Genomic DNA, 27,317 nt, shown 5'->3' on the forward strand with positions numbered 1-27,317 from the left:
TTTTGTGGTGGGACCAGTGAAAATTTTGGCTGGGCCAGTGGAAAAAATCCTTAGCATTGAACCCTGCGGTAACAGCTTATTTTCCTGATGAGTAGCTTGCAGCTTGACAAAAAGTGTTAAACAACTAAATTTGCACTCAAAGGGGCAACACATTGGCTCAGGGGTTAGCCCCTGTCGCCTCACAGCAAGAAGGTCGCTGGTTTGAGTCCCTGCTGGGTCAGTTGGCATTTCTGTGTGGAGTTTGCATGTTCTCTTCATGTTGGCGTGGGTTTCCTTCAGGTGCTCTGGTTTCCCTCACAGTTCAAAGACATGCACTATAGGTGAATTTAATCAACTAAATTGGCTGTAGTGTATGAGTGTGAATGTGTGTGTATGGGTGTTTCCCAGTACTGGGTTGCAGCTAAAAGGGAATCTCCTGTGTAAAGCATATGATAGATAAGTTGGCAGTTCATTCTGCTGTGGCGACCCCTGATGAATAAAGGGACTAAACCCAAGGAAAATTCATTAATGAATACATTTGCACATAAACCTCTAAATTAAATTATAACCATTTATGGTCACAATAGTAACTTTTAGCTCAGAAAAAAATCTGTAAAATAAGAAGAACGACTCTACTATGCACAATAATTTGCCAAACACGCTAAAATTATTATACCAAATAAATAAGAAACATGAAGTGTAATAATCAAATTCCACGAGAAACTCAAACGCAAAAGCACGAACTTCCGCTGCACTACCGAAAGGAGGAGGTGATTGGCTGTTTGGCATTGCGTCATGCGCGCATCCACCGCTGTGGTTGGCTGAAAAGGTTTCATTACAGTTGCATAGCGATCCTCCTGGTGCGGCTTTAGAGACAGCGACAGAAAAAAATGAAGAGTTAGCCGTTCACGAGCAATGTGCAAGCTGCTTTTACAAACAGCTGGGTGACTCCCCGCGGTGTGCTGGAGTTGCTATGAAGGTACAGATATTTGCTGTTATACTTATCTAGCTTTGAACTTGTTTCTGTTTTCCCTTTCTGCAATGCTAGCGTTGATACTCTGCTATCTTTGCTATCAGCTCGATAACTATCAGCTGATTTCCAGTTTAGCATTCCATGCATTGATGACAAATGTATTAGCTTTGACTTTCATTAATTTAGCAGCTGACATCATGTTTGTGTTATGTATCAGTATTCAGTTATTGCATCTGCCCAGTAATGTGTGTGTTTGTTTTTTACTCTTCTCCTGTCATGTTTTCATTTGTTGGGAGGCGAGACCCAGCAACAGGACTGATCGCACACAATGACAATTGGGAGTTGATTATCTAGTTGGTTCCCTATGAAAATAAAATACACACCATGGTTACTCTCTGTTGAGTAAGAGCTCGGGCTGCAGTCAGAAGTCATTTAAAGCACACTAATCCCTTGTTATGGCTTAGCTTTATTCCCATCCTTCTCTAATAAGATTGAGCCCAGTCAATGGAACTATTTCGGGATGGGACATTCTGAATGACCCTGAAAATATGGGATAGTAAAGCTCATAAGCTCAGATTTACTATTGCTATCATGTGCGCGCACTCCCATTGGATGATTTGGGGGGGTGAGTTGGTTTTATATTGGCACATTCAGACATTCATTCATTCATTTTTATTAGGCGTATTCCCTTATTTATCAGGGGTCACCACAGTGAAATGAGCCACCAATTATTCCAGCATTTGTGTTTTACACGACAGACACTCTTGCAACCGCAACCCAGTACTAGGAAACACCCAAACCTTTTAGTTTTTTTTTCGTTTAGTTTAAAACGTAATTAATCCCCTTGGGGCAATTCATTCTGAATCACACACTTAACACAACAAGAATCACACACTTAACACAATAAATAAACACTTGACATCAATTACACTAACAAAAAAAAAAAAAAACTGAGGAAAAAAAATTCAATAGCAGTAATAACTAATAATAATAATAATCCATTAACTAACTACATTTATTACGTTTTGTGCTTCAGGCACTAAAGTAAATTCATAACGATTTGTGGAACATCTTATTGTCCTTAGATGTCGTCCAAGGGGCATCCACTCAAAGCATCTGCTCAAGGGGTGTGTGCTGTCTACTAGTATTTTATGTGGCATCCTCAACACCTGCTGTTCGTAACAGTTTGCAAGACTTTATAGGGGAACTCATACGTTTTTTGAGAACAAATTAACGATGCCTTGAAAATGATTCTTGTATTTTATAGACAGTGAAGAAAACCAGCAAATAAAGGAAAAAGGACAAAATACTTACAATAAATGAATTGTAAAAGGTCTTAAGAATAATTTCTCTACATTAAAAGAGTTGAGTTTCCACAATAAAAAAACAGTCTTTAAGCCTTATTAATAATTGTATGTGTGTTTTGATCAAATTTCAACCTGTTGTCAATAATTGTTCCTAGGTACCTACATTCCTCCACAACCTCGACCTGTGTCATTTATGACCACCCCTTTGAGAGCAGGTGTTTTTTTGCCAAAGTTAATTAGCATTTCCTTGTTTTTTTTTTTTGACACATTCAGGTTCTGACATACATTCTCACATTCACACATGCACTCAAACACTACGGCAAATTTTGTTTCCCAATTCACCTATGGCACATGTCTTTGAACTGTAGGGGAAACCAGAGCACCCGGAGGAAACCCATGCCAACACTGGGAGCACATTCAAACCTCACATAGAAATCCCTACTGGTCAGTACTCGAACCAGTGACCTTCCTGCTGTGAGGTGACAGTGCTAACCACTGAGCCACCGTGCTGCCCACATTCAGACATTCTCCTTGATAATATAATTACAGAAAAGTATTCTGTGCTATTTCTGAATGAAATCAAATTAGCAGCCAGTGACTACCAAATACAACATTGTTCACAGTCCATTATGTTGTTTTGAAGTCATACTTGCATGTGATTTCAGATCGAATATTCAAAGTAGGATAATAAATAATGTAGGGAGTGTGTTACAAGTTGTCACTGTTCAAAAATGAACGGATGTGCAAATATAAACCCAGCTTTACCTCAATAATGGGATGGTCCTCATTGGGTGTGTATCTATATTCACATTTCCTGTTCTGATTTTATTCTAATTCTCATTCTAAACTTTCACATTTTCAATCTTCCCCTAAAAATTGTATTCATTATTATGATTAGCACCACAGATCCAACCTGACGATAATAATCAGCAAAGTTTCACCAGAAAAAAAAAAATTGTAGATTATTACATGTTTATGTATTAATTTGTTTGTGGTTTTAATTGTGTATTTATTATTGTAATGTTTTTGCCAAGATTAGGGCTGCATGTTATTGGAAAAAAATGATGTTGTTTATATATATATATATATATATATATATATATATATATATATATATATCTCATGTTTAAAATTTCACAAGATGACTTAAGTAATCATTTGGAAAGAATTCATCGTTTTATATTGATTGGAATGATTTTGTAGGGAAGTGGATCTGCAAAAAATGTACAACATAAAAGAATCTAATAGAAGAGCAGATGAAAATGATAGATTAAATAATGTAAATGAAATTAACAGTGCTTTATGGTCTAATGCTGGTTATAGAAATTCAGTAATCAAGAAAACAAATTATGAAAATTCCTGAATTTTCTCACAACCCATGCAAATAGCACAGACCACAACAGAAATGTTCCAAGGGGACTCAAAAACACGATGGACCTGGCTATTTGGGTTATGGGTATTTAGGATGACAATATACAAAAGATAAGGGAATCATGTAATCGGGTTGTTAAAATAAACAAAAAAACCCACCTTTCAAAGATCACCTTCACTCAACAATAGTCACTGCACAATAAGCGAATGCCAGGCAGGTCCATCACGTTTTTGGGCCCCCTTGACATAATCAAATGTAAAGTAATACAAATAAATTTATAAGCAACTCAATAGAATTTATTAATTGGTCAAAGTTCAATTTCTTAGACCTGAATGATTTTAAAGTACTCACACAGTCACGGTCCTCAAGAAACATTCGGAAAATTCTTAATTAAAATCCAGACTCAACACATCGTGTATCTGCGATATGACTATTGCGAAAGTTCACATTCCGATTATCAAAACTGAAACCATATATTGTGCAGCCCTACTATTTATTTATCTGTCTATTGTTTAGTGTTATACCAGTACATTTTGAATGACTATAGAGTTTGTCAAATGTTTTGTGTGCAGGCGGGGGCCTCGTCCATGTGGGCATCATGCTGTGGTCTGCTGAATGAGGTGATGGGTACTGGGGCCGTTAGAGGGCAGCAGCCAGGTTTCGGGGCAGGTGCGGGGCCGTTTCGTTTTGCGCCCACTGCCGGATACTCCACATACCCGCCCGCCAACTCCAACAGTACCAGCCTGGTGTGTCAGGCCTGTAGACAAGCGTTCTCTGTCTTCAGGAGGAGGGTATGTAGATCTGCATACATGCTTCTTCTGCCTTTTCATTTTAGTCATGAGTTATTTTAAATACATAAATATTTAAATGTAAAATAGTTATTTTATTTATAGTTATGTAATTATTATATAGTTTAAACGCATTTCTTTCTCATATTGATGTAGTTCTAATTTAAGAAGTTGAGACCTTCGTGATGAACTTGTGCTTGATTAAAATGATGTTATACAGTACTCAGCATAATTGAGTACACCCCATTTTGAAAATTGTATTCATTTCTCAGTGAATTTGGGTCATATTTTAGTGCATTTCAACAAAACAGATTTATTAAACAGATATATTTATCAAAATAATATTTTAGTCACCAATTATATTTAGAAATTGAAACATAATACAATTAAATTTAAGTAAAATATTGCAACAGAAAAATTACAACTTACAAAATTTCAACGTTTTTTTTCAATGAATTTTTCAATGTTTTTGATTTTTTTAAATTTTTAATTATTTGTATTTATTATTTTCCAAAACATATAAATTTGGGTGCACTAATTTTTGGACCGTTATCGTAAGTTATTTTGTTAGATAAGCTCCAGATTTGGCTTCAGTGCTGACTAATCTAATGTATATGCACAAATATAGTATTCTATATCTTCTTATTAAAAATATTAATCTAAAAGATAGATTTGTAAATAGCAATATATAGGTTTTTATACAATCAAAGCCTACATACAATATTAAATCAGTACGGTACATGTCATTTGATTGGATGCGTTTTTTTATATATAAGAATTGTATGTGAGACACTGATGTTTTTAATATATTTAGTTAGATTTAATAAAAATAGTTAGTGAATGTATAGCTTTACTGAAAGGTCATTTGAGTGTATATTTTATATAATTTGATAATTACGCTATGATTTTTGAATGTGGGCTGACAGGAATTTATGGTAAACTAATGTTTAATTTAATTTCCCTTTAAACTTCTATTGGAAGGTATTTAAATATATGTTTGTGGCAATAAAACATTTATCACATATTTGAATAGAATATTATTTTTGATCGATTTTTTTTTTCAGCGAAACTAGAGAATGTTTTTATTCAGCTATTATTTAAGGAAAATGTTTAAAAAGGTGTCTTCTGGAGGAATTTTAGAATATTTATCACTCATCAGGCCGAAACAACTTAAATGACCTTTTATCTGTTATTGTTCTTTGTATAAATATATTTTGTACAATTAATAATTTAAGAAACAATCATGTTTCAAATCTGAAAGTTAAATTAGTTTTATGTGTTTTTGTATGTTAATTTTGAAGATTTGTTTTGAAGTCTTTATTTGAAGACATGAATTTTAGATTTATTTATTTTTTTTACAAAGTGCTGTTTTAAAAGATCTACTTTGTGTGTTAAAAGATTCCCATATATGCTTTTAAGGTTTAACACACACTGCTTGTTCACATTTAATATGATTAAGCAGAAATGCCATTGCATTTTTTAAATTTGTTTGATGCATAAAGGGATCGTTTACCCCAAAAATCATATAATTTACTCACCCTTAAGTGGTTTCAAACATTTATGAGTTTTCTTATTCTGTTGAACACAAAAGAAGATATTTTGAAGAAAGCTGGAAACCCGTAACCAATGTTTTTCCTACTATGGAAGTCAATGGTTACATGTTTTCAGCCTTTTTTGTTCAATAGTATAAGGGAACACACAAAGGTTTGAAACCACTTGAGGGTGAGTAAATGGTAAATGAATTAAAAAATTTTGGGTAAGCTATCTCTTTAAGTACGTCATAATACAGAATCTTTCACTTTCTGTATAGGGATGTTTTGAGATGTCTATTTTTGGTCTCAGCATCCAATTAAATGTACTAAAGTGATGTGAAGTGCAAAGAAATCATCTTAAATGTAAGCGTCTACTTTAATGATTCAAATAACTTTTTTTAAAATACATTTTATTATTAAACATGCATGGAATAATGTTACATAATGCAGTGTTTCTCAACCACTTTCCTGGAGGGCCACCAGCTCTGCACATTTTCCGTGTCGTCTCAACCAAATACACCTGATTCAACTCATCAGCTCATTAGAAGAGACTGAAAAAGCTGTTATGAGTGTGAAGACGAAAGAAAGAAGACATCCAAAACATGCAGTGTTGGTGGTCCTCCGGGAATGTGGTTGAGAAACATTGTCATAATAGATTAGCCTAACAACAGATGAAAAAATGAAATGTGCTACTTATAACCCATATAAAGTATGGAAAGCGTAAGTGATTATACGTATGAAGTATATGTATTCATACAAAATTTTATTTAAAGAAAGGTTATTTTTAACCCTCAGTAATCGTTTAATGGTACAATTGTTTAGTATTTTGAGGCTGTATTGTAAATGTATTGCATAAATAGTATATAAATTCTATATTTTTTTGTTATAATTTATTTTACCATTATTTAACCAGAATATCTCATTGAGATTTAAAATCTCTTTTACAAGAGAGACCTGGCCAAGGTAACAGCCATGCAGTAAAGCAATTTTAATATATATAAACGCCATATAAAAACATTTAATCAGTCTTCTCAAGAAAAGCATGCTTACAAAGTCGCTCTCTTTATAATGCCTTTAAATTCAGCGAAAGGCACGATTTTATTTAGTTTTTAAGTCTTTTTGCAAATCATTCCATGCCCAAGTAGGTGCATAATAAGAAAATGCAGTTTTACCCAGCTCTGTTCAAACTCGAGGTATATAATGTTGCAATATGTATTTGATTAATGATGGTTAGTTCTTTTACCTAAAGCTCAGATTTGATGTTTACTGTATCTTTATTTTTGACACCTTACAGATGTTGATCTACCTTCACCATTGCGAACACTTTGTAACATTTTATTCATCAAGTTTAAGAGTCTCTTTAAAGGGCACCTAGCTTAGCCCTTTTTTCAGATTTAATATAAGTGTTTTGCGTCTCCAGAATGTGTCTGTAAAGTTTCAGTGGTTAAATAAAAAAATCCCAATATTCCTAAATGTATTGATAACGAATGATATGAAACATGATATTGTGATTATTTTATCACAATATCGTGTTTATATCGCATTTTTTGCAATATCGCCCAGCCCTAATCTGAAACTGCCTGTTATAGATTGAGCACGTGTATAATACTTTGTCATGAAATAATTATTGTTCAAATTATCCTTGCTCTTACACTGAACAAGGCATTTTTGCTCAGAAAAAAAAATCATATGGTTAAAAATGAACAGTTCAGATGCAAAAACGATAAATGGTATCTGAAATTTCCTCTCTAAAATTAGCAATTTCTCAGCCTCCTGTTTATGTTCAGTTATTTTACTTTAAAGGCAATGAAAATAGCCTATTCTTTGCCGTAAGAGTAAAATTACTGAATCTACACACAACAGCCTGTGAAAAATGATCATTTTAGATTAAAAACGTCGAGGTTTTTGCATCTAAATTCTTCAAATATAATTAAACCATTTTTTAAACTGAAAACCCCTTTCATTCTTTGACCACTAAAGTAAGCAAACTCGAAATAAGATAAGAAGATATTGAAATCTTCAAATCACATTGTCTCTTCTAATCATGATTCAGCACAAACGCTTTGTCTCTTTTTATTTTCTCTGTAGTACATCTGTTGTGACTGTACGAAGAGTTTCTGTTCGCTCTGCTCGGTACTTCAAGAAAACCTGCGCAGATGCACCACGTGTCACCTACTGAAGGGCACTGCGTTCCAGCGGCCGCAGCTCATGCGTCTGCGTGTTAAAGACCTGCGGCAGTACCTCATGTTACGCAACATTAACACTGATACCTGCAGGTACAGCTGCACAGACCTCTTCTACCTGTGCATAGTGTATTATGAAGATCTTGTTCGTGTTCCTAAGTCATTTTGTTGTTGTCTTAGGGAGAAGGAGGATCTTGTGGACTTGGTGCTTTGTCATCAAGGTGCAGAAAGTGAGGATGATCCTGATACACCCTCTCTGCAGTCCCGCCCTCTGTATAGCCCACCACCTTCAATCGAAGAGCCCACTTCCCCTCTCTCAGCACTCTCTCCAACTCAAGGAGAACCAATCAGTAGGAGCAACAGCTCCGAGTCCACCAATCAGGTAGATCCAGAGGATTAGAAATTATACTGATTGTCTGCATCAGAGTGTGATAGAATGGCTTAATCTTTGTTTTCAGAAGTTTGTGTTTCAGTCCGTCGATACTGAAAAGGAACACTAGCGTTTACAAGCCGAAATGGGCTGTTTAGACATTTTAAAATGCTGCGTTTTCATGGGTAAAATATGCTAGAGTAGTGTGTACAGCAGCTGTAACTAAAACAAAGTAAAAAGAAAACACAGTTTTTCGAATGAATGCTAATTCAGCAAGCTATTTTACAATTTTCTAGTGAATTAAAGGCGTGTTGAACTAAAACTAAAGAATGTAGGGTCTGTTCTGCTGTCACCAAGAAGAATTACAGAAATAAAGCATATTATGAAACAACCGTTTTGAAATAACACTACCTCAATAAGGTATTATGACTAAAGATATGTATTTTTAGCATTTTTCTCATTCTCATAATATTTTTCGATTTTAAATTGACATTAAAGAGCTAATATGAGGCTATTTAAATTAAGCTTACTTCTTGATCATTTCAGTTTCAATGTAACACTGGAAACCCTTTTATTATCGAAGAGGTGTTCTGTATAAAATGGTTCTATATTGTATTTGTTTTTGCCATGAAATAGCCAGGGCTGTTATGGCAAGAAACTCAAAATGTTCTCTCTCTTATGTAAGGCTGATTTTACACTACACAATAGTTTGGTTACAGTAGTCACTGATATTAACTGATTGATTCTTAAATTCTTGTTTCATGGAAGCATGTCAAACTGCATGTTTCTTCCTAGCCAGTCTTTACTTGCCATCTTTAAAGATGAGCAAAATGTCATCAAATAAGTGTAGTTAAAGTTTACTAGAAACAAGACGAGAGTGTTAGGCCTGTCACAATGATCAATATATTAACTTATCATGCAATGCATGGACATGACTTCAATAATTTTTGGCCAGTCAGCATATGTTGTCCATCATGTTTACATAATGTCTTTAATTTAAGCAGATTACACAGCTTCTATCATCTCATCTAATTTCCATTGTCAGTGTCAGTGACAAAGTACATAGAACAGAGAAACATTATTATACTTGTTTTTTTTTCTCCCAAAAAACAACTACCAGTTTCAAAGTAAATTGTTTCAAATCTGCAGTCCACTTCCAGAAAAGTTCATTCATTCATTTTCCTTCGGCTTACTTCCTTTATTCATCAGGGGTCGCCACAGCGTAATTAATCGCCAACTTATCCAGCATATGTTTTACACAGCGGATGCCCTTCCAGCTGCAACCCCGTAGTGGGAAACATATACACACTTATTGACAAACATGCACTACGGCCAATTTAGTTTATTCAATTCACCTGTACCGTGTGTTTTTGGACCGTGGGGGAGACCGGAGCATCTGGAAGAAATCCATACGAACACGGGGAAAACATGCAAATTCCACACGGAAATGCCAACTGACCCAGCCGGGACACAAACCTGAGACCTTCTTGCTGTAAGGCGACAGTGCTAACCACTTAGCCACCGTGTCGCCCCACTTCTAGAAAAGTTATGATTCAAGAATAACATTAAAGTCAAAAGGTCATTTACATGTGTGTTTTTTGTGCCTTGAAGGTATGTAAATGCCAATGTAAATTCTGTTGTAGAATCATTATATGAACAAGCATAGATTGGTCTTAACAATAATATCACATATCGCAATAATTTCTCTGACAATATATCGCACAACAAAAGTGTGTTATCGTGACAGGCCTAGAGAGTGTAAGCAAACAATTGATTTCAAAAGTGGGTGTGAAAGTGGGGAACTATGCTAAAGGAAAGTGCTAAACACTTTGATTGAATTATGAGTATTATTATTTTTTCAGGGTTAAATGTTAAAGTATGTTAGGCCACTCAGTTCAACTGGACTGTAATATTTTAGGGCCTTTAAACAATTTAATGGCTTAAAAGAGTTTGAATTGTTGACTGACTAATAGTTTATTTCTCACATGGATCAAAGAGTCTACTATATTACAGGAAAATGTATATTTTGTGGACACGAGCACTAAACCCAGTTAGTGGTGCCATGTAGCAGCGCTGTGTGGGTCTGTCCCGACATTGAAGTACAAAGTACTGGACTAAGTTATTGACAGTTTTTAAAAGAGTAAATCACTTCAGAAAGTTTCAGCGAAAAATCGATCTTTTCCATTTTAAGGATGAAATGCATAAAAATGCTTGTAATAGTCATTGAAGAGTATACTGGGTTAACTTTGAATATTTTCTTTTGTTATTTTTATCTATGTCTATCTATCTATCCATCCATCTATCCATCCATCTATAATATTTAATAATTATAAAGTTTATAATATTTTCCTTAAGTGCAAAATAACTAGACCACATGACCAAAGTAGCTCAATATTTACATTTTCTCACTTTTTTTTAAGCAGTATTTCATGTCAAACATTGCCTATTCCTCAGCCACAGAAGTGTAGTGTTAATGCAGTGCAGAAAAATCTGTGCTCAAAATGTCTAGCTCTCAAAGACGTGTGACAGAACTGGTTTGCACAGTTTGAGTTTTGAATAGAAGTCCACTTTGTTACATTTATTATGTTCTCGAGAGTATAACTAATGTGAAATAAACAAGTCAGCCAAGTTTCTTTGTGGCAGTCAGTGGCGAATTCTCGCTAAAGCTGGACTCAGGTGCTTAACATAGATGGCTAATTATATTCTTTCTTTGTAAACATTCCTTGCTGATAGGATATTGAGGACTCCACTTCAGTCTCGCTCCTTAACCTTGACCAGACAGAACACACGCCAGAGGTGAGTTACTGTCTTAAAGGGGAGCTATTATGCAAAAATCACTTCTTTTAAAGGGTTTAAACACAGTTGTGTGGCAACAGTCTGTGAATATAACCAGCTTCTATTGGTATATCTATCTATCTATCTATCTATCTATCTATCTATCTATCTATCTATCTGTCTGTCTGTCTGTCTGTCTGTCTGTCTGTCTGTCTGTCTGTCTGTCTGTCTGTCTGTCTGTCTGTCTGTCTGTCTGTCTGTCTGTCTGTCTGTCTACATTTTACTATTTTAATCACACTTAATAAAAACATACAGAAACTCTTTGATTGACGCTTTGTACGTGTCATCAGAGGGTGAAATCCCCGCCCATTAGTGACGATCTCTCCCTAATTAGCATAGGACGTTTTGGAATCTGACACTATGCTGACACGTAGGCCCCGTTTACACAAATACGTTTTAGTTTGAAAACGCAAACGTTTTGTAATGGTTACGCCATCTGTCCACACTACGCCGAAATCGGAGCATTTTGGAAACGCTGAAGAAGCCGTTTTCATTCTAAAATGCTGCTGCTCCGTCTCAGTGTGGATGTGGGAAAACAGACATCTGAAAACGGAGGCTTGGCTGCAGACATTCGCCTATCTGATTGGGGCTTTTCCCTCAATATTAAGTAGCCTACACACAGTTCAGTCTTGCATCCTCTCCTTGTAAGTTCAGGCTTGGCAAGTTTGATATGGAAAACAAACTCCCGAGAACACGTCGGGTAAATCTTTAAAGGGAACAGTGTACTTTATAACCTCATTCACATCACCCTGGCTACGCGGTTTCACCTTTTCTACAATAAAATGAAAACATGATATAAGGAACTGGCTATTTTCATTTTGATATTACCTTAACAGACACCAAAATGTTGAGGTATCGTGTAGCTACATATTTATAGGAGCATCATCTTCAATGTATGCATATTTATAACAAAACAGAGCCTATAAAATAACTGCCTTTCATTTTCATTGAAAATACGAAAGATACCCTCTTTCTTTTGCTGAATATCAGTTTTAATAATCAATAATGGCCATTATAAAAGTATAACGTACAATAAGTTTATACATTATAGGAAATAAAGGCAAGCAATCAGTCAATATGCAGAATCGGTATACACGGTTACATTAAGATATTATCTTTGGACTGGGAGCACAATCTCATTTGAATTTAAAGCGACAGTCACCAAAATGACACAATAAGGATGAAAACCTAAAAGAGGAAGTTTCAAAGAGTTATTTGTGTGGTATTTTGAGCTGAAACTTCACATACACACTCTAGGGACACCAGAGACTGATTTTACATCTTCCCCTTTAACTGTACTTACACTAAAGTTCAGATTTGTTCCTCATGTAAGGGTAAAAGAGCAGCTCGATTAACTTTTTAGCTGCAAATATTGCAACACTGCTGACAATGCCATAAAGATAAATGTATAAATGCATGTCGCCCTAAAAAACTAACTATGTTTTTATTATAGTACAATCGTTTTTTTCCACAATGATTATCTGTTGCATAACTTTTATTTATTTATTTATTTATTTTAACTTTCCATTGAGTGAAAATGCAATTTAAAAGGTAACCGATATATTCTTGATGTAATTAAATCTTATGTCAAGATGCAGGATCCAGGCATTTAGACTATAAAACAATATGAATGACTGAAAACTTCAGCCGATATTGTGATTCTTATTCACTGTCTTCATTTTCCTTAACTGTTGCTGCTACTATTTTGTATATCTGAATATATGAGCATACATAACAGTGCAAAAAGTACAATATCAACAAGGTACATAAAGACAGTAAACCCCCATCTGATTGGTCAAAATTGGATAAGCAACTTTTGCAGGCAACACGCCAATGCTTGAATCTTTTGTTATTATTTTTTATTACATATACTATAAATTTGATTAACTATAATTTTGTGATCTGTTGTGCAGCCCAAAGCAAAACCATAGTTGTTTTGTGGTTAACATTGTTATTGTAGTTAAACCATAGTAACCACAAGTTGACCATGACTTTGCAGCACCAACCATTAGCCAATGTTAGTTTGTTTAAAGGGTGCTGCATACATTTTTAAATCTACCCTTTTTGGGTTTCTAAGCAGCAGAAATCATCATAGTTGGGTAAACTTGAAGCACAGTGAATAGGAGAGTACAACAAACTAATTGTATGCATTCCCATTTGCTCAAATAATAAAAACAAAAACTCAAGACTTGCAGAAAAAGGAAAAAAATAGCTTGAGACCGATGATGAAAATATTCACCTCTTTGTGACAAATGTAATTCATCAGATGTGGATCTATCTCGCAGTTTTATTTTTTGTTTCAAGTTACTGAATTATTGGAATAGAATTTTTGAAGTGCTTTCCGAGGTGTTGCAATTACAACCAGATCCAATGCTTTTAATTCTGGCATTCTCTGAACAAACGCATTTGTTGTCAAATACACAACATAAATTGTATTTATACTGTTTAACTAGTGCCAAGAACCTGCTGCTACTGTTTTGGAAAGAAAGGGAATCCCCTACATGTAAACTGTTGCTTGGAGAAATTACCTCTGTTACCTTTGGAGCATATTAGATACAGTTTGAAAAGAAAACTCGAACAATTTGACAAAATTTGGAATCCTTTTATCGGTTACCTTGAAAAAAAAAAAAACCTTGTGGAATAATGCATCATTTCTGAAATGTTTTAATATGATTTGTCATCATGCTCTGTTGTTCAAACAGGTCATTGTAACACGTTAGCTTGTTATGTGGCTGGGTTTTATTTATTTATTTATTTATTTATTATTATGATTTTCATATTGTTTTTTGCTTTATTTATTTTTTTAAATTTGCTTTGTCTATGTTATATGTGGACAAATAATGTAATCATAGAATCCTTTTCTTTCTCAATCTGTCTTCAATAAAACTTATTTGACAAAAAAATGACTGATTACGGCAGCCAGAACAATGTCACATTTCCCACCCAATGTTCCACCCATGGATACTGCATTAGAAACACCTCTTTTAGGCAGTAATTAGTTTTTTTTTTTTTTTTTTTTTCAATTTGATGCAAAGATTATATTATACAAAGTATGCATTTATAAACATGCATGCGTTTTTTTTTTTTTTTAGTATTACAAATTTTAAGATGCTGATGGCTGTTAAACTTCCATAAAAGTATAAACAAAAAGGAAATAGGACCACTGTGAGACAATAGCAGTTAAGAAAGCATTGCACTCTAGTCACATGCTCAAATATGTCATATTTCATATTAAATCCTATATTATAATATTGTTATTAACTGTGTCGTTTCTATCAGGTTAGTCCTCAGACGCGGCGACGGGCTAGAGCGTCTCTGTCAGACCTGTCCTCGCTGGATGACGTGGAGCAGCTGACCGTCCGGCAGCTGAAGGAGATCCTGGCGAGGAACTTTGTGAGCTTCTCTGGGTGCTGTGAGAAATGGGAGCTGGTGGAACGCGTCAGGAGGCTTTACCGGGAGAACGAGGACAATCGCAAATCTAGTAAGTGCTAAATGCAGAAAACACTGCAGTGATTATACAACAACATGGAGTGTAAAATAATACATTTGTCATAACCGCCAAATGTGAGTATATTGATATAAAAAACTGTCCATAAAAGTTTTATACTTTTATTATTATTATTATTATTATTATTATTATTATTATTATTATAGTAATATATATATATATATATATATATATATATATATATATATATATATATATATATATATATATATATATATATATATATATATATATATAGTTTCTTTTGTATATAAAAACGCTACTTTTTCTTTCAGTGGAAAATGTGAGCAACCCCATCACTGCAGGTAGGAAATTTCTGACTTGAAAAACAAATGAAAATAATGTTTTTATGTTTTTTTTTTAAGGTGTAGGCTTGAGCTGTTTTCTTTAATGATCAGCTTTGGCTTTCACTTTAAATATTGGTTTTAAAGGTACACTGTGTAATTAATTTCTTAGAAATAATTACATTAAATTTAAGTTAGAAAATGTAATTATTTGTATATTAAATTAATAGAGAGTACATAATAAATCCATCTTTCAAACTTTTACCACATTTTTAACCTGAATCATTACGGTTATCATAAGTGTTCATATTTTGGACATGCTGGGACTTATTAATGTTTTTGTTAAAGATGGTTAATTGATTGTAAAGTTACAGCACCGTCAATCGTCGAAATGAGACATACTCTAGTTTGGATGCCAAGAAATCCACATTTAAAAATGCTAAAGTGCCACAAAGTTAGAACTTGCATTGCAAAACTATGATCTATTTTAGTTTAGTATATACAGTTGAAATCAGAATATTAGCCCCCCTTTGAAATTGTCTTTCTTTTTTAAATATTTACCATATGATGTTTATCAGAGCAAGAAAATTTTCACAGTATGTCTGATTATTTTTTGTTTTCTTAATTGTTTTATATCGGCAAAAATAAAGCAGCTTTTAATAATAAATAAATAAATAAAAAAAAAAAAAAAAAATATATATATATATATATATATATATATATATATATATATATATATATATATATATATATATATATATATATATATATATATATATATATATATATATATATCTATATATATATATCTATATATATATCTATATATATCTATATATATATCTATATATATATATATATATCTTAAGGTCAAAATTATTAGCCCCTTTAAGCTATATTTTTTCGTTAGTCTACAGAACGAACCATCATTATACAATAACTTGCCTAATTACCCTAACCTGCCTAGTTAACCTAAATAACCTAGTTAAGCCTTTTAAATGTCACTTTAAGCTGTATAGAACGGGGGCTATCTATATATATATCTATCTATATCTATCCATAAATTTGAATTTGGCCTGCTAAAATTACTTGATTTAAATTTTGTGTTATCTCCACATGCCTCCTCGTTCATTTAACTTTCTTTGTGTATTGTGAATGATCTTGCTCAATCAGCATGAGCAAATAAGCTGTGGTTTCATAGTGTCACTTTTCAATTACCTTTATTTTTATTAATAGTTTATTTCGCATGACTTTTCAGAGCTCGACACGATTTGAGATTCGAAATCGACAGGATTTGCCAAGTTTTTTTTCTGGCCACACCAAACTATTTACAATTTCTGGCAAGGAAATAATTAATGTCTAAAAACAAGCAAAATGTAGATGTATAGATGCAATGTTAATGTCAAGCGTACATTAACATTGAATAATTAATAAAGTCAAGCATACATTAACATTAATTAAACATATAAAACAAATATTTTTAAAAATCAGTTTTGCATCAGTCTTGCTATATTCTTAGTGCAATAAAACATTTACGCTTCAAATCTCTTGATCTTTGGTTTCAAACTGAAAGTGGAAACGTTTGTAATGACATTCGTTTAAAACATTAATGTTTCCGATTACTCTGAACAATAGACATAAGACTCACCACATTCATCTAGATTAGATTCAACGTTATTGTTATTACATCAACGTAAATGTATATGTACAGTGGGTATGTACAATTCAAGATGAATGAATGCAAAGTGAAATGAATATGTACAATTTTAATTGTGCAAATAATTTATACCTCTACTTCAATATGGATAGCTGAATCACGTTTTTTCCTGCAAGACACGTGCAATTTTATTTATGGAATCCAAGGAGAGCAATAGTTACATGGTGTACCTTTACTCTCTTAACTCCTAGCTGAGTCTAATAGCTGTGCTTTGCTCCTCCCACTAAAGTGGTAGCTTATCCCCCTCCAATCTGCAATGGCGGAATCGGAGGTAAGGCTTGCGATTGATTGGTGGAAATGTTCCCTGCTCACGCCCACCAGTGCACTGCAGCTTGTGATGTCATTGCACTTCAACTCCCTCCCTGCATGGCCACTGCCAGAGAGAGCATGTACTCTAATATAAAATAATGATATTGTTTCTACTGCCTTAAATCATTAATAATGCAATATTCAGTTTGTTATTAAAGCTGGGGGCAAAAATTATTGATCTTTTGTAATGTTTTACTCCCATAATCTCATTTCATCCATGCCCTTCATTATTATTCTGTTGTATGACTAGGGTTCATGTACATTTCACAGTAGGGATGTAGTGATGCACCAAAATGTTTTAACTGTAAATAAAAATTGTATTAAATTTTAGTTATTGAACTGTTTCCAACAAAATTGATGCAGTTTTGGTCTCAGTGCAGTGAATCCACACTGCTGATGTGTTTAATAAACAGGCAAGACGTAATTGGCTAAGCGCTAACTAGTTTTGAGCACTTTGAGAAGTTATTGATGCATCAGAAGTCATTTGTTTTGAACTTGTGTGTTTGTGTGTGCGCCAAACTGCACACGTTACGTGATTTCAGGTAAACAAGGCCTTGTTGCATCATATCAATGTTTAGAAAATGCAATTATTTGCCACTAGAGGGCAGTCTTGGTGAATACATTCATTTGTGTCTGTTTTTTTACGCCGTCTCAGAAAGGTTGTATGAAATTCTAGATATTTCAAGGGCACATTTGTATAGTAAAGAAAGAGCTGTAGTTAATAGCATCTTATTAGCCAGATAAAACGACAAAATTTCCTAATTATTTGTTCGTTTAATATTTTAAAAAATGTTTCAAGTGTAATGTGTGTATATAGTCAAGTCAACTCTATTGACAATTTAACTACATGTACAGGACAAACAGAGAATCAAAACTGCGTTACACTCAGACCCTAGGTGCATAACATTATATTAATACAAAAAGTAAATACAATTACACACATAATTTAATCTAAACATCTAAGCAAAATAATGTAAACAATACAATTACACTTAAGATCACATGGCATGGAGCGCAAACCAGAGTTATGCAGATGAAAAACGGTATATAGTGCAAAAAGCTTGTGAATATGATATAGTAAAGCTAAAGTGCACCTAGCGTTCTCCAAAGGGCCAACTGTGGTTTCAGGTTCTGTTGTCAATTCTACAATTTGTGTTTGCTGAATCTTTAGGTCTAGTGAACATTAGTAAACAGCATCCAAAAAGAAAGAGCGAGAGCTAGAGGGAGAAAATGTGTGGATGGCAGTACAGCTGCTATATTTTTTATTTCATATACAAATTTAATTCTGAGGGCTTCAGTTTGAGGTTGTACATGTGTTCAAGGACCACAGTGGACGCATGACGTGGTGAGGGAATCCAGATAGAGAATTCAATAATGGAGAACTAAAATAGCAGAGTAGTTTTTAGATGGCTTATTTCTTATTCACATCAATAATCTGACCTTATTTTGTTCTCCAAACATTTTAATCTTCATTAGTCATCACTCCACTAGCCTGAAATCTCTAATGAAAGCTCACTAATGTTGTTCACACAGATATCCAACCATGCTTGAGAAACATCATGACTAGCTAGGTAGTTTCTTCGCCAGTGTTTCACAGTGTTGCATGTTTGCGAAACACGCCTGGCTGGCTGGCAGTGTTTGCCATTTGAAGAACTTCAATATATATATATATATTGTTGAAGTTTGATTAAGCAGTTGGTTGATTTGTTGACTTTTTTTTTTGTTTTTTGTTAACTATTTTTATTGATTTTTAATATTTCTTTGTATATTCCCATTTGCTCAATATTGTACAAAGTTTGGTGCATCACTAATCATGCCTCATTTCCACTGAGCAGTGCGGTTTGGTACAGTACGACAGTGTCTCTCAACCACGTTCCTGGAGGACCACCACCTCTGCACTTTTCCATGTCTGCTTAACCAAACACACCAGATTCAGATCATCAGCTCATTAGCAGAGACTGAAAGAGCTGTAATGGGTGTGATTGAGAAAGGAGACATCCAAAACATGCAGTGCTGGTGGTCCTCCAGGAACGTGGTTGAGAAACACTGCACTACAGTACATATTTATATCAGTTTCCACTGTAAAAAGCAAAATAGCGAACTGTACCATACCAGTTTTTGGGACCCTCTTGTAAACATACCCAGCAGAACAGTACAGGTCCTAAAGGGTGGAGTGAGAATCGCTGCTGAATGCTATTAATAGTGCAACAAGCTAATTGAACGACAACACAGGAAGTATTTATTTTTAGCTGTAATGGGTGTGACCGACAAAGGAGACATCAAAAACATGCAGTGCTCGTCTTTGCAGGAACATTCAGGAACGTGGTTGAGAAACACTGCAGTACAGTACAATTTGGTATGGGTCATACTGATCCAGGCTTGTGTTTCCACTGCTAAATGTACCTTTACTTGGTAGTCATGGTGTATGGCAAAAGTTGTGATGGTCATAATTCTTGCTCAAAGAATGAAAACCGTATGTGCCATTCACATATGGCATCTTTTACACTCAAGTTCATTATTTTAAATGAAGTGCAGCAAGTGGGAGCAGTTTGAAAGAAGAAGCTGCACGCCTCTTGTGCTTTCCACAAATTTCGACACTGTATTTGAATGATCCGAGGAATATAACTGAATTGCATATTGTCAGAAAAAAGGTCGACAAATTCATAAGATTCTTTTCGTGTGAAAACCTATGATTTTTAAAAGGTGTGCCCCCAAAACCCACCCTAACTCTTTCTCTCATTGAAGGATTGGCAAATTATACTAAAATGAAAGCATGAGATGGTACAAACACAGTGGGGGAAATAAGTATTGAACACATCACCATTTCTCTCTGAAAACATATTTCTGAAAGTGCTGTTGACTTGAATCTTTCACTGGGTGTTAGTAACAACCAAAGAAATTGTGATTTGCAAAGAAAACAAATCTAATTAGTTTACAAATGAAGTAATATGTAATAAAATGACACAGGGAAAACGTATTGAATGCATGAAGAAAGCCCAGAAAGCAGCTGAAAGTTCTCAGTAGTTCTTCAGCAACTCTCAGCCTTTCTCATTGCAAATTAATTGTAGCTGCTTCAGTCCAAGATCTACATTACCAGGATGATGAAGATAAAACCAGAGTGGTCATTTCAGCAAAACAATGATCTAAAACGCAGACAAGGAAACCCTCAAATGCTTTCAGAGGAAGAAATATCAAGCTGTAGAATGGCCTAGCCAATCACCTGACTTAAACCCAATAGAGAATACAAAATAAAGATCAGATTTGATAAACCTACAGAACCTCAAGATTTTTCTTGTCTGTGAAATCTGTGGAAAAAAATCACACCTAAGCAGTCCATGTGACTTCATCGTCCGTATTAGAGGCGTCTTTAAGCAGCCATCACCAAAAAAGCCTTTTATATGAAGTATTAAATATCTTTCAGTAGTTCAGTATTTTCTCCTTGTCATTCCATTGTTATTACAGAAAACACATATTTCAGATTTTTTTATTTAGTTTTATTGTCATGTTTGTATTGTTTGGGTTTTTACCAAAATCTGGTTCAATTTCTTGTCAACGGCTCTTTTTAGAAATATTATTTCCTGGAAAAAACTTTTCGTATTCAATACTTTTTTTCCCAGCTGTAAATATGAATTGGCCATTAAATCGAAAAGTTACTCCATAAATAACAATGGAGGACATCTAGCAGATTCTATTCTATCTGCTTTTTTTGAGCATGGTTAATTGTGTATTGTGTATTAGTACATCAGCTATGTATTTAAAAAATACATACATCCTGTGTTGTCGGTTAATTAGCTTGTTGCACTAATAATAGCATTCAGCAGTGATTCTCACTCCACCCTTTAGGACCCGTACTGTTCTGCTGGGTATGTTTACAAAACCAAAAAGTGGTATGGTACAGTTCGCTATTTTGCTTTTTACAGTGGAAACTTATATAAATATGTACTGTAGTGCAGTGTTTCTCAACCACGTTTCTGGAGGACCACCAGCACTGCATGTTTTGGATGTCTCCTTTCTCAATCACACCCATTACAGCTCTTTCAGTCTCCGCTAATGAGCTGATGATCTGAATCAGGTGTGTTTGATTAAGGAGACATGGAAAATGTGCTGAGCTGGTGGTCCTCCAGGAACGTGGTTGAGAAACACTGCTGTACTGTACCACACTGCACTACTCAGTTGAAACGAGACATTAGATATCCTACTCAAGTGAACCCTATTGGTTGTGATTAGATTGACCAATAACTCTAGATACTGTCCTTAGAGATAGATCGATACGTCATAAAAGCCCATCTCTTAATCTCTCTCCAACCACAGATAGTTGCAGGACCCAGTTATCAAATGATGATAACCTATGTCGAATCTGCATGGACGCGGTCATCGACTGTGTGTTGCTGGAGTGCGGTCACATGGTCACCTGCACCAAATGCGGGAAGCGCATGAGCGAATGCCCAATATGCAGACAATACGTTATCAGGGCCGTGCATGTTTTCAAGTCCTAATACTTCTAGGAGAACACCCCGCTCCCCCCTGTTTCGCATTAAGGACTCAGTGAGGACGCACTCAGCAAGTGCCCCGTCGTGGAGGAAGATTAAAGATCTCTGCTTAATTTTTCATGAAGCTTCAGGATGCCTTCAGCCTGGGATCCGCAATGGCTCTGTCAATAGACGCTTTAGTAAGAACATTTCTCAAGCTCTTCAATGAGGCTCTGTTTTAATATGCAATTGTTCAGCAGCAACACCTCACAACCTCGACCTGATGTCCTGCAGCTTTCTGCTCACCTGTCACGTGCAAGCACTGGGAGAATCTCAATAAAGAACAAAACAATGAGAATTACTCGAGTGTTTCAATCGTCATGCACCATAACTCGGGATCTGAAAGTTCCTGTTGCTCTTTTACTTCACTTTTTGTCAGTGGGCTTTTGTTTCTTGCCTGGATTTTGTAGCATTTTGGATTATTATGATTTTTTCAGAACAAAGTTTGGAGCTCTTACGAGTAACATTGTAGCTCCTGATAACTTCACACTGGGACCATTGAAGGACCAAGTGGAAGAGGGAACGTTTTGTGGTCATTCTCATCTGTATTCTTTTGTTTTGTAATCAAATGACTTCCTTCCTTTGTCCAAAAGTCTTCTGACATTTGCTGGTTTGTTAGTCAGCATATGTATTGGTGTAAATTGTGAGAATAATAAGAGAAGGTGGAACTGTTTTGTATGCAAATACTTACATTTATGATGTGTCATATCTGAAAAGAAAAGCCATGAACTAGTCAAAATAATCTTTTTGTATATCATGTATGTGAAAAATAACCTTCACTTTAAAGGAACACACTTTTTTGGGGGGAAATAAGCACATTTACAGCTTGCTTGGAATTAATTAGTTGACTTTTATCATTTTTGTATCCATTCAGCCAATCTCTGTCTCTGGCCGGAGCACTTTTAGCTTAGCTTAGCATAAGTCATTGAATCATATTAGACCGTTAGCATCTCACTCAAATTTATTTAATATTTTTGCTGTAGCGAGCATAAGGATATTATGCAGCTTCTCAGTGATGGGTTGCAGCTGGAAGGGCATCCGCTGCATAAAACATACGCTGGATAAGTTGGCGGTTCATTCCGCTGTGGTGACCCCAGATTAATAAACGTACTTAGCCGAAAAGAAAATGAATGAATGAATGAATGAATCCAATCAACCAATCTCTGTCTCTGGCCGGAGCACTTTTAGCTTAGCTTAGCATACATCATTGAATTATATTAGACCGTTAGCAACTCACTCAAATTTATATACTATTTTAGCTGTAGCGAGCATAATTATATTATGCAGCTTCTCAGTGATGGGTTGCAGCTGGAAGGGCATCCGCTGCATAAAACATATGCTGGATAAGTTGGCGGTTCATTCCGCTGAGGTGACCCAAGATTAATAAAGGTTCTAAGCCGAAAAGAAAATGAATGAATAAATCCATTCAGCCAATCTCTGTCTCTGGCCGGAGCACTTTTAGCTTAGCTTAGCATAAGTCATTGAATCATATTAGACCGTTAGCATCTCGCTCAAATTTATATACTATTTACCTGTAGCGAGCATAATTATATTATGCAGCTTCTCAGTGATGGGTTGCAGCTGGAAGGGCATCCGCTGCATAACACATATGCTGGATAAGTTGGCGGTTCATTCCGCTGTGGTGACCCCTGACTAATAAAGGAACTAAGCCGAAAAGAAAACGAATGAATATTATGCAGCACTATTAAGTAGTTACCTAGTTTTGAACTTTTTTCAGGCACTGCTTAATATCATTGTGCCTGCTGCAGCCATGTTATGGCATCAAAGTTCATTGATTATTACACTGGAATGAGATAAAGTTGAGAATGAGATCGTTCCCAGCCATATCGACCTAGAAAATAGCAACTTTTAAATTCATGTTGATCTTAGTACACTGTAAAAAATAAATCCGTAAAATTTACTGTTTTTTACCGTATTTTACTGTTAAAAATACGGTACAACCCGTAAAAGTAATTTCTCATTTTTACAGTAAACTACCGTATTTCATTAATTTATGGAGGTAATACGTCTGTATTTTGAATTACCAACATCTACACGTGTTTTGTTACACAGATAGACACGTAACAGCCATATGCAGGTGGTGATGATAATGTTACATAATGAACCAATGCTCATCACAAACAACTTTTCCCACAAGCAGAAAAGTGTATCAGTGTATAGAAGGTGCTCAGTGTCATTCACACAGCTACTAAACACTTGTATAGTAACACACATAAAATTAAAGTCGTGAAATAAACACTGTTTATCAACATTAGATGTAATATAAATCTCTAATGTACAGAACTGATAGGTAAACAACTAAAAAGATCCATAGTAATGTCAACCAAAAGCATAAAAAGGGATGTGCCATACAGGAATTCTGGGAAAGTCGATTAATGGTTATTCGCCATATATATTAAGGAAACATACTGTTAACCAGGTTACGGACTTTTACTGTAGCATTTTTACAGGTTTTTTTTTTCTGTAGCATTTTAGAAATATTTTTTACAGTGCACACGATGTAACTACAGAAGCTTTAAATAGGAAAAGCATCTGAACTCTTATTTGAAATTCGAGATGCTAATGGTCTAATCAGATTTAATGATCTATGCTAAGCTAAGCTAAAAGTGCTCCCGCCAGACCGGAGATCAGCTGAATGAATTCAAAAATGGTAAAACTCATCTATTTAAATGTAGGGGAGTTGTAAAACAAGCCTTTTAATGGGTAATTGTTCACCCAAAAGCGAACGATTTGCAGCATGCTTACACTCGCATCTTAAGTACATCTTAAGCAGAACATTAAAGAAGATTTTAGAATTTGAAACCAAATGGTTGTGATTCAGTGGCTACTGGTACTTTGAGAGTGAAAAAACACATTCAGGCAAAACAAAAGTAATACCTGTGGTTTTTGCTGATGCATTGAGGTCTCATGAAGTGAAATGATCAGTCTGTGCAGGAACTGAACATTGTTTATATGTTAATACCTAGAATCCACAGCCTCAGCGAATTGTCAATTCACAGCAGTCTAAAGCACAAGTGTATTGACCTGTAATTGCAAACTCGCACATGAGCAAGTGTTGTATTGTTCATCAAAATAGCAGCATGGGACCTCAGCGTAGAAACAGAGGGTAATCGTTTTGTTTTGTTTAATTATTTACTCTCAAATGGCTGTTAACCATTGACATTTTAAAATTCAGAAAGGTAAAAATCTTCTTTAATGTTCTGCTGACGGAAAAAAAAAGTCATCTTGTGTGGTCTGAAGGTTTGGAAGATCGTTTCAGTCACTGAATAAAAAATAAATAAAGTTAATAGTAATATTCTGACTTTTTCTTCAAAATTGTTATAAAAAATTAACAATTATGGCTTTTTTCGATTATATTCTGACTACTTATTTATGAGATTTTATATTTATTAATATTTCAGATTAACAATTCAGATTTTTTTTCCTTTTCAGAATTGTGAGTTTTTCTCTTCGCTAAGCGTACTTCGCTTCATACGCTATGAACTCAGAATTGTAAGACGTTAGCTCGCAATTTTAGGAAAAGTCTTCCACCCCATGCCCTGGTAAAAATGGATGTTTGACTCGCAATTCTGAAATTATCAATGAATATTTATGACGATCGCGAGTTTATATCCCACAAATCTTGAGGGATAGTTCACCAAAAATAAAAAGTCAATCACCATTTACTCTCCCTTTACTTTTTCCGAACTTGTTTTAGTTTCTATCATCTGTTAAACACAAAAAGAAGATATTTTGAAGAAAGATGTCGGAAAACAGCAACCGCTGACATCCATGGTATTTTTTGGGTGTGCGACTTTGATTTATTTTTTAAATATCCTATTTTAGCTGCGTCTCAAATAGCACACTGTATGCACTATGCACTTACACACTCAAGTGTCGTCCCAAATGGAACACTAACAGATTTTTACTAAGCGTAAATTCAAACTGTTTGCCAGATGATGTTTGTCGGTTGCCAAATTAGTGAAATAAATGACCAAAGTACTAAATAATACCTGCCACGAGTATAACCACATTCACCATCGGGAGGTGCTATAATCACTCTCATAGGAGAATTTTGCTTTCACAATCCATTCATTCATTCATTTTCCTTTGCCTTAGTCCCTTATTTATCAGGGGTCGCTACAGCGGAATGTACTGCCAACTATGTTATGTACTGTGCAAATGTTTTACGCAGCGAATGCCCTTCCAGCTACAACCCAGTACTAGGAAACACTCTCCCTCTCACACATGCTGTACACTACGGCATATTTTGTTAATCCAATTCACCTATTGACCTTATTCTTCAATGCGGAAGTGCGATCGTTTTGTTTTAGAACTTCCGATTCAGTTGCCAATGGGAGAAATGACTATGAATAATAAATGGCAAAAAACGGTTAAACTACTTACTCTACAAACAAGTGTTTGCATAACAATACAGACGAAGTAAAATAATATAATAAGAAAATATCAGTTTGCAACACCAAGCAGCAAAACGAGCTGTTTTTAACGTTTAAAAATGAATGGAAGTGAATGAGACCGGAAGTTTCGAGCCAAAATGATTCAAATGGCTGCGCCCACTCGGACGCGGAGAATAAGGTGAATAGCGCATGTCTTTGGACTGTGGGGGAAACCGGAAAGCTCCGCCCCTTCTGCTATGTGAGTAAAGCAGTGGCTGTTGAGTGCGTGAAGTGTCCAACATTCTGCATTTTAACGGCTGAATAAGTGCACCATTCAAGTATTTAAAGTGCACTTATTCCTTTTAGAATTTCAGTGTGAATGCACTACTTACACTATTTATACTACAAAACGGCGTAGAATAGTGTATAAGCATGCGATTTGGGACACATCTTTTGTTTTCAAGAGAAAAAGAAGAACTTCATAAATGTTTGGAAAGACTTAAGGTTGAGTAAATGAGCTAACTTTCATTTTTGGGTGAACTATCCCTTTAACTAGTGAACGTCAATACGATCATTTCAAATGTGAGGACAGTTTGAGCCATGTTTAATTATTAAAATTTTTTGGGTTTCAATTTTTACATTGTTATAAAAAGGGATTTTTTTTTGCTTTCATATATTTCTCTGTCCCTTTAATCAAAGTACAGCACAGTGTAAAAGAAAAGCAGTCGTTCAGGTGCCAAAAAAGATGCATTTGAGTCTCTGATGCACTTATTATTATTGTTTTTACATTATTATTAGTTGAAATGATTAGTGGTTAGTCTTTAAAACTGAATTAACACCACTTTGTTTTATTTTCTTGTCGCCATTACTCAGTTGAATGATAAACCTGATTAAAAGTTGCGTCATGGTTTAGCAAAATGCTAAATCACTCATTAGCAAACGCAGCACAGCAATATCAGCACCTCTCTAACACACAATATATGGCATTTTCACGTTAGACTATAAGAATTCATGTAATATTTTGGTGTATATACATTACATGACTGTTTAACCTGACATATCTTTTAATTCCTGTGTATATGCCTGTTCAGATATGTTTATTTTTCTTAAAATAACTTGATATTTGCTTCTAACGAACATAGATTAAATAAAACGGTACGTATGTTCTTAGTTTCCCTTGTGATACTTCAATAAAAGTGCTAAGAATGTTTGGACTGGCTTGTACTGTCGTGTG

General features: G+C 34.9%; 1 protein-coding gene across 2 annotated transcripts; it reads left to right on the forward strand.

Annotated features, from left to right (window-relative positions):
- Positions 1 to 831: 831 nt before the first annotated feature.
- Positions 832 to 27,297, forward strand: rnf34a (ring finger protein 34a). Of its 2 annotated transcripts, XM_056463361.1 has the most exons (9): positions 832 to 958; positions 4,204 to 4,422; positions 8,040 to 8,227; positions 8,315 to 8,516; positions 11,238 to 11,300; positions 14,619 to 14,820; positions 15,123 to 15,152; positions 17,078 to 17,119; positions 21,469 to 27,297. In XM_056463361.1, the coding sequence occupies exons 1-9, from the start codon at positions 953 to 955 to the stop codon at positions 21,651 to 21,653; spliced, it is 1,137 nt and encodes a 378-aa protein (XP_056319336.1). In that variant the 5' UTR covers positions 832 to 952; the 3' UTR covers positions 21,654 to 27,297. The 2 variants fall into 2 exon arrangements, with proteins under 2 accessions (XP_056319336.1, XP_056319337.1); XM_056463362.1 differs by lacking the exon at positions 17,078 to 17,119.
- The last annotated feature ends 20 nt before the right edge of the window (positions 27,298 to 27,317 follow it).

The sequence above is a fragment of the Danio aesculapii genome, chromosome 8, assembly GCF_903798145.1.
Source record: "Danio aesculapii chromosome 8, fDanAes4.1, whole genome shotgun sequence".
Taxonomy (NCBI): domain Eukaryota; kingdom Metazoa; phylum Chordata; class Actinopteri; order Cypriniformes; family Danionidae; genus Danio; species Danio aesculapii.

Coding starts and splice junctions, on each gene's coding strand:
- rnf34a (XM_056463361.1), top strand. Junction 4,423..8,039: donor TCTCTGTCTTCAGGAGGAGG/GTATGTAGATCT, acceptor TTTTCTCTGTAG/TACATCTGTTGTGACTGTAC. Junction 11,301..14,618: donor AGACAGAACACACGCCAGAG/GTGAGTTACTGT, acceptor CGTTTCTATCAG/GTTAGTCCTCAGACGCGGCG.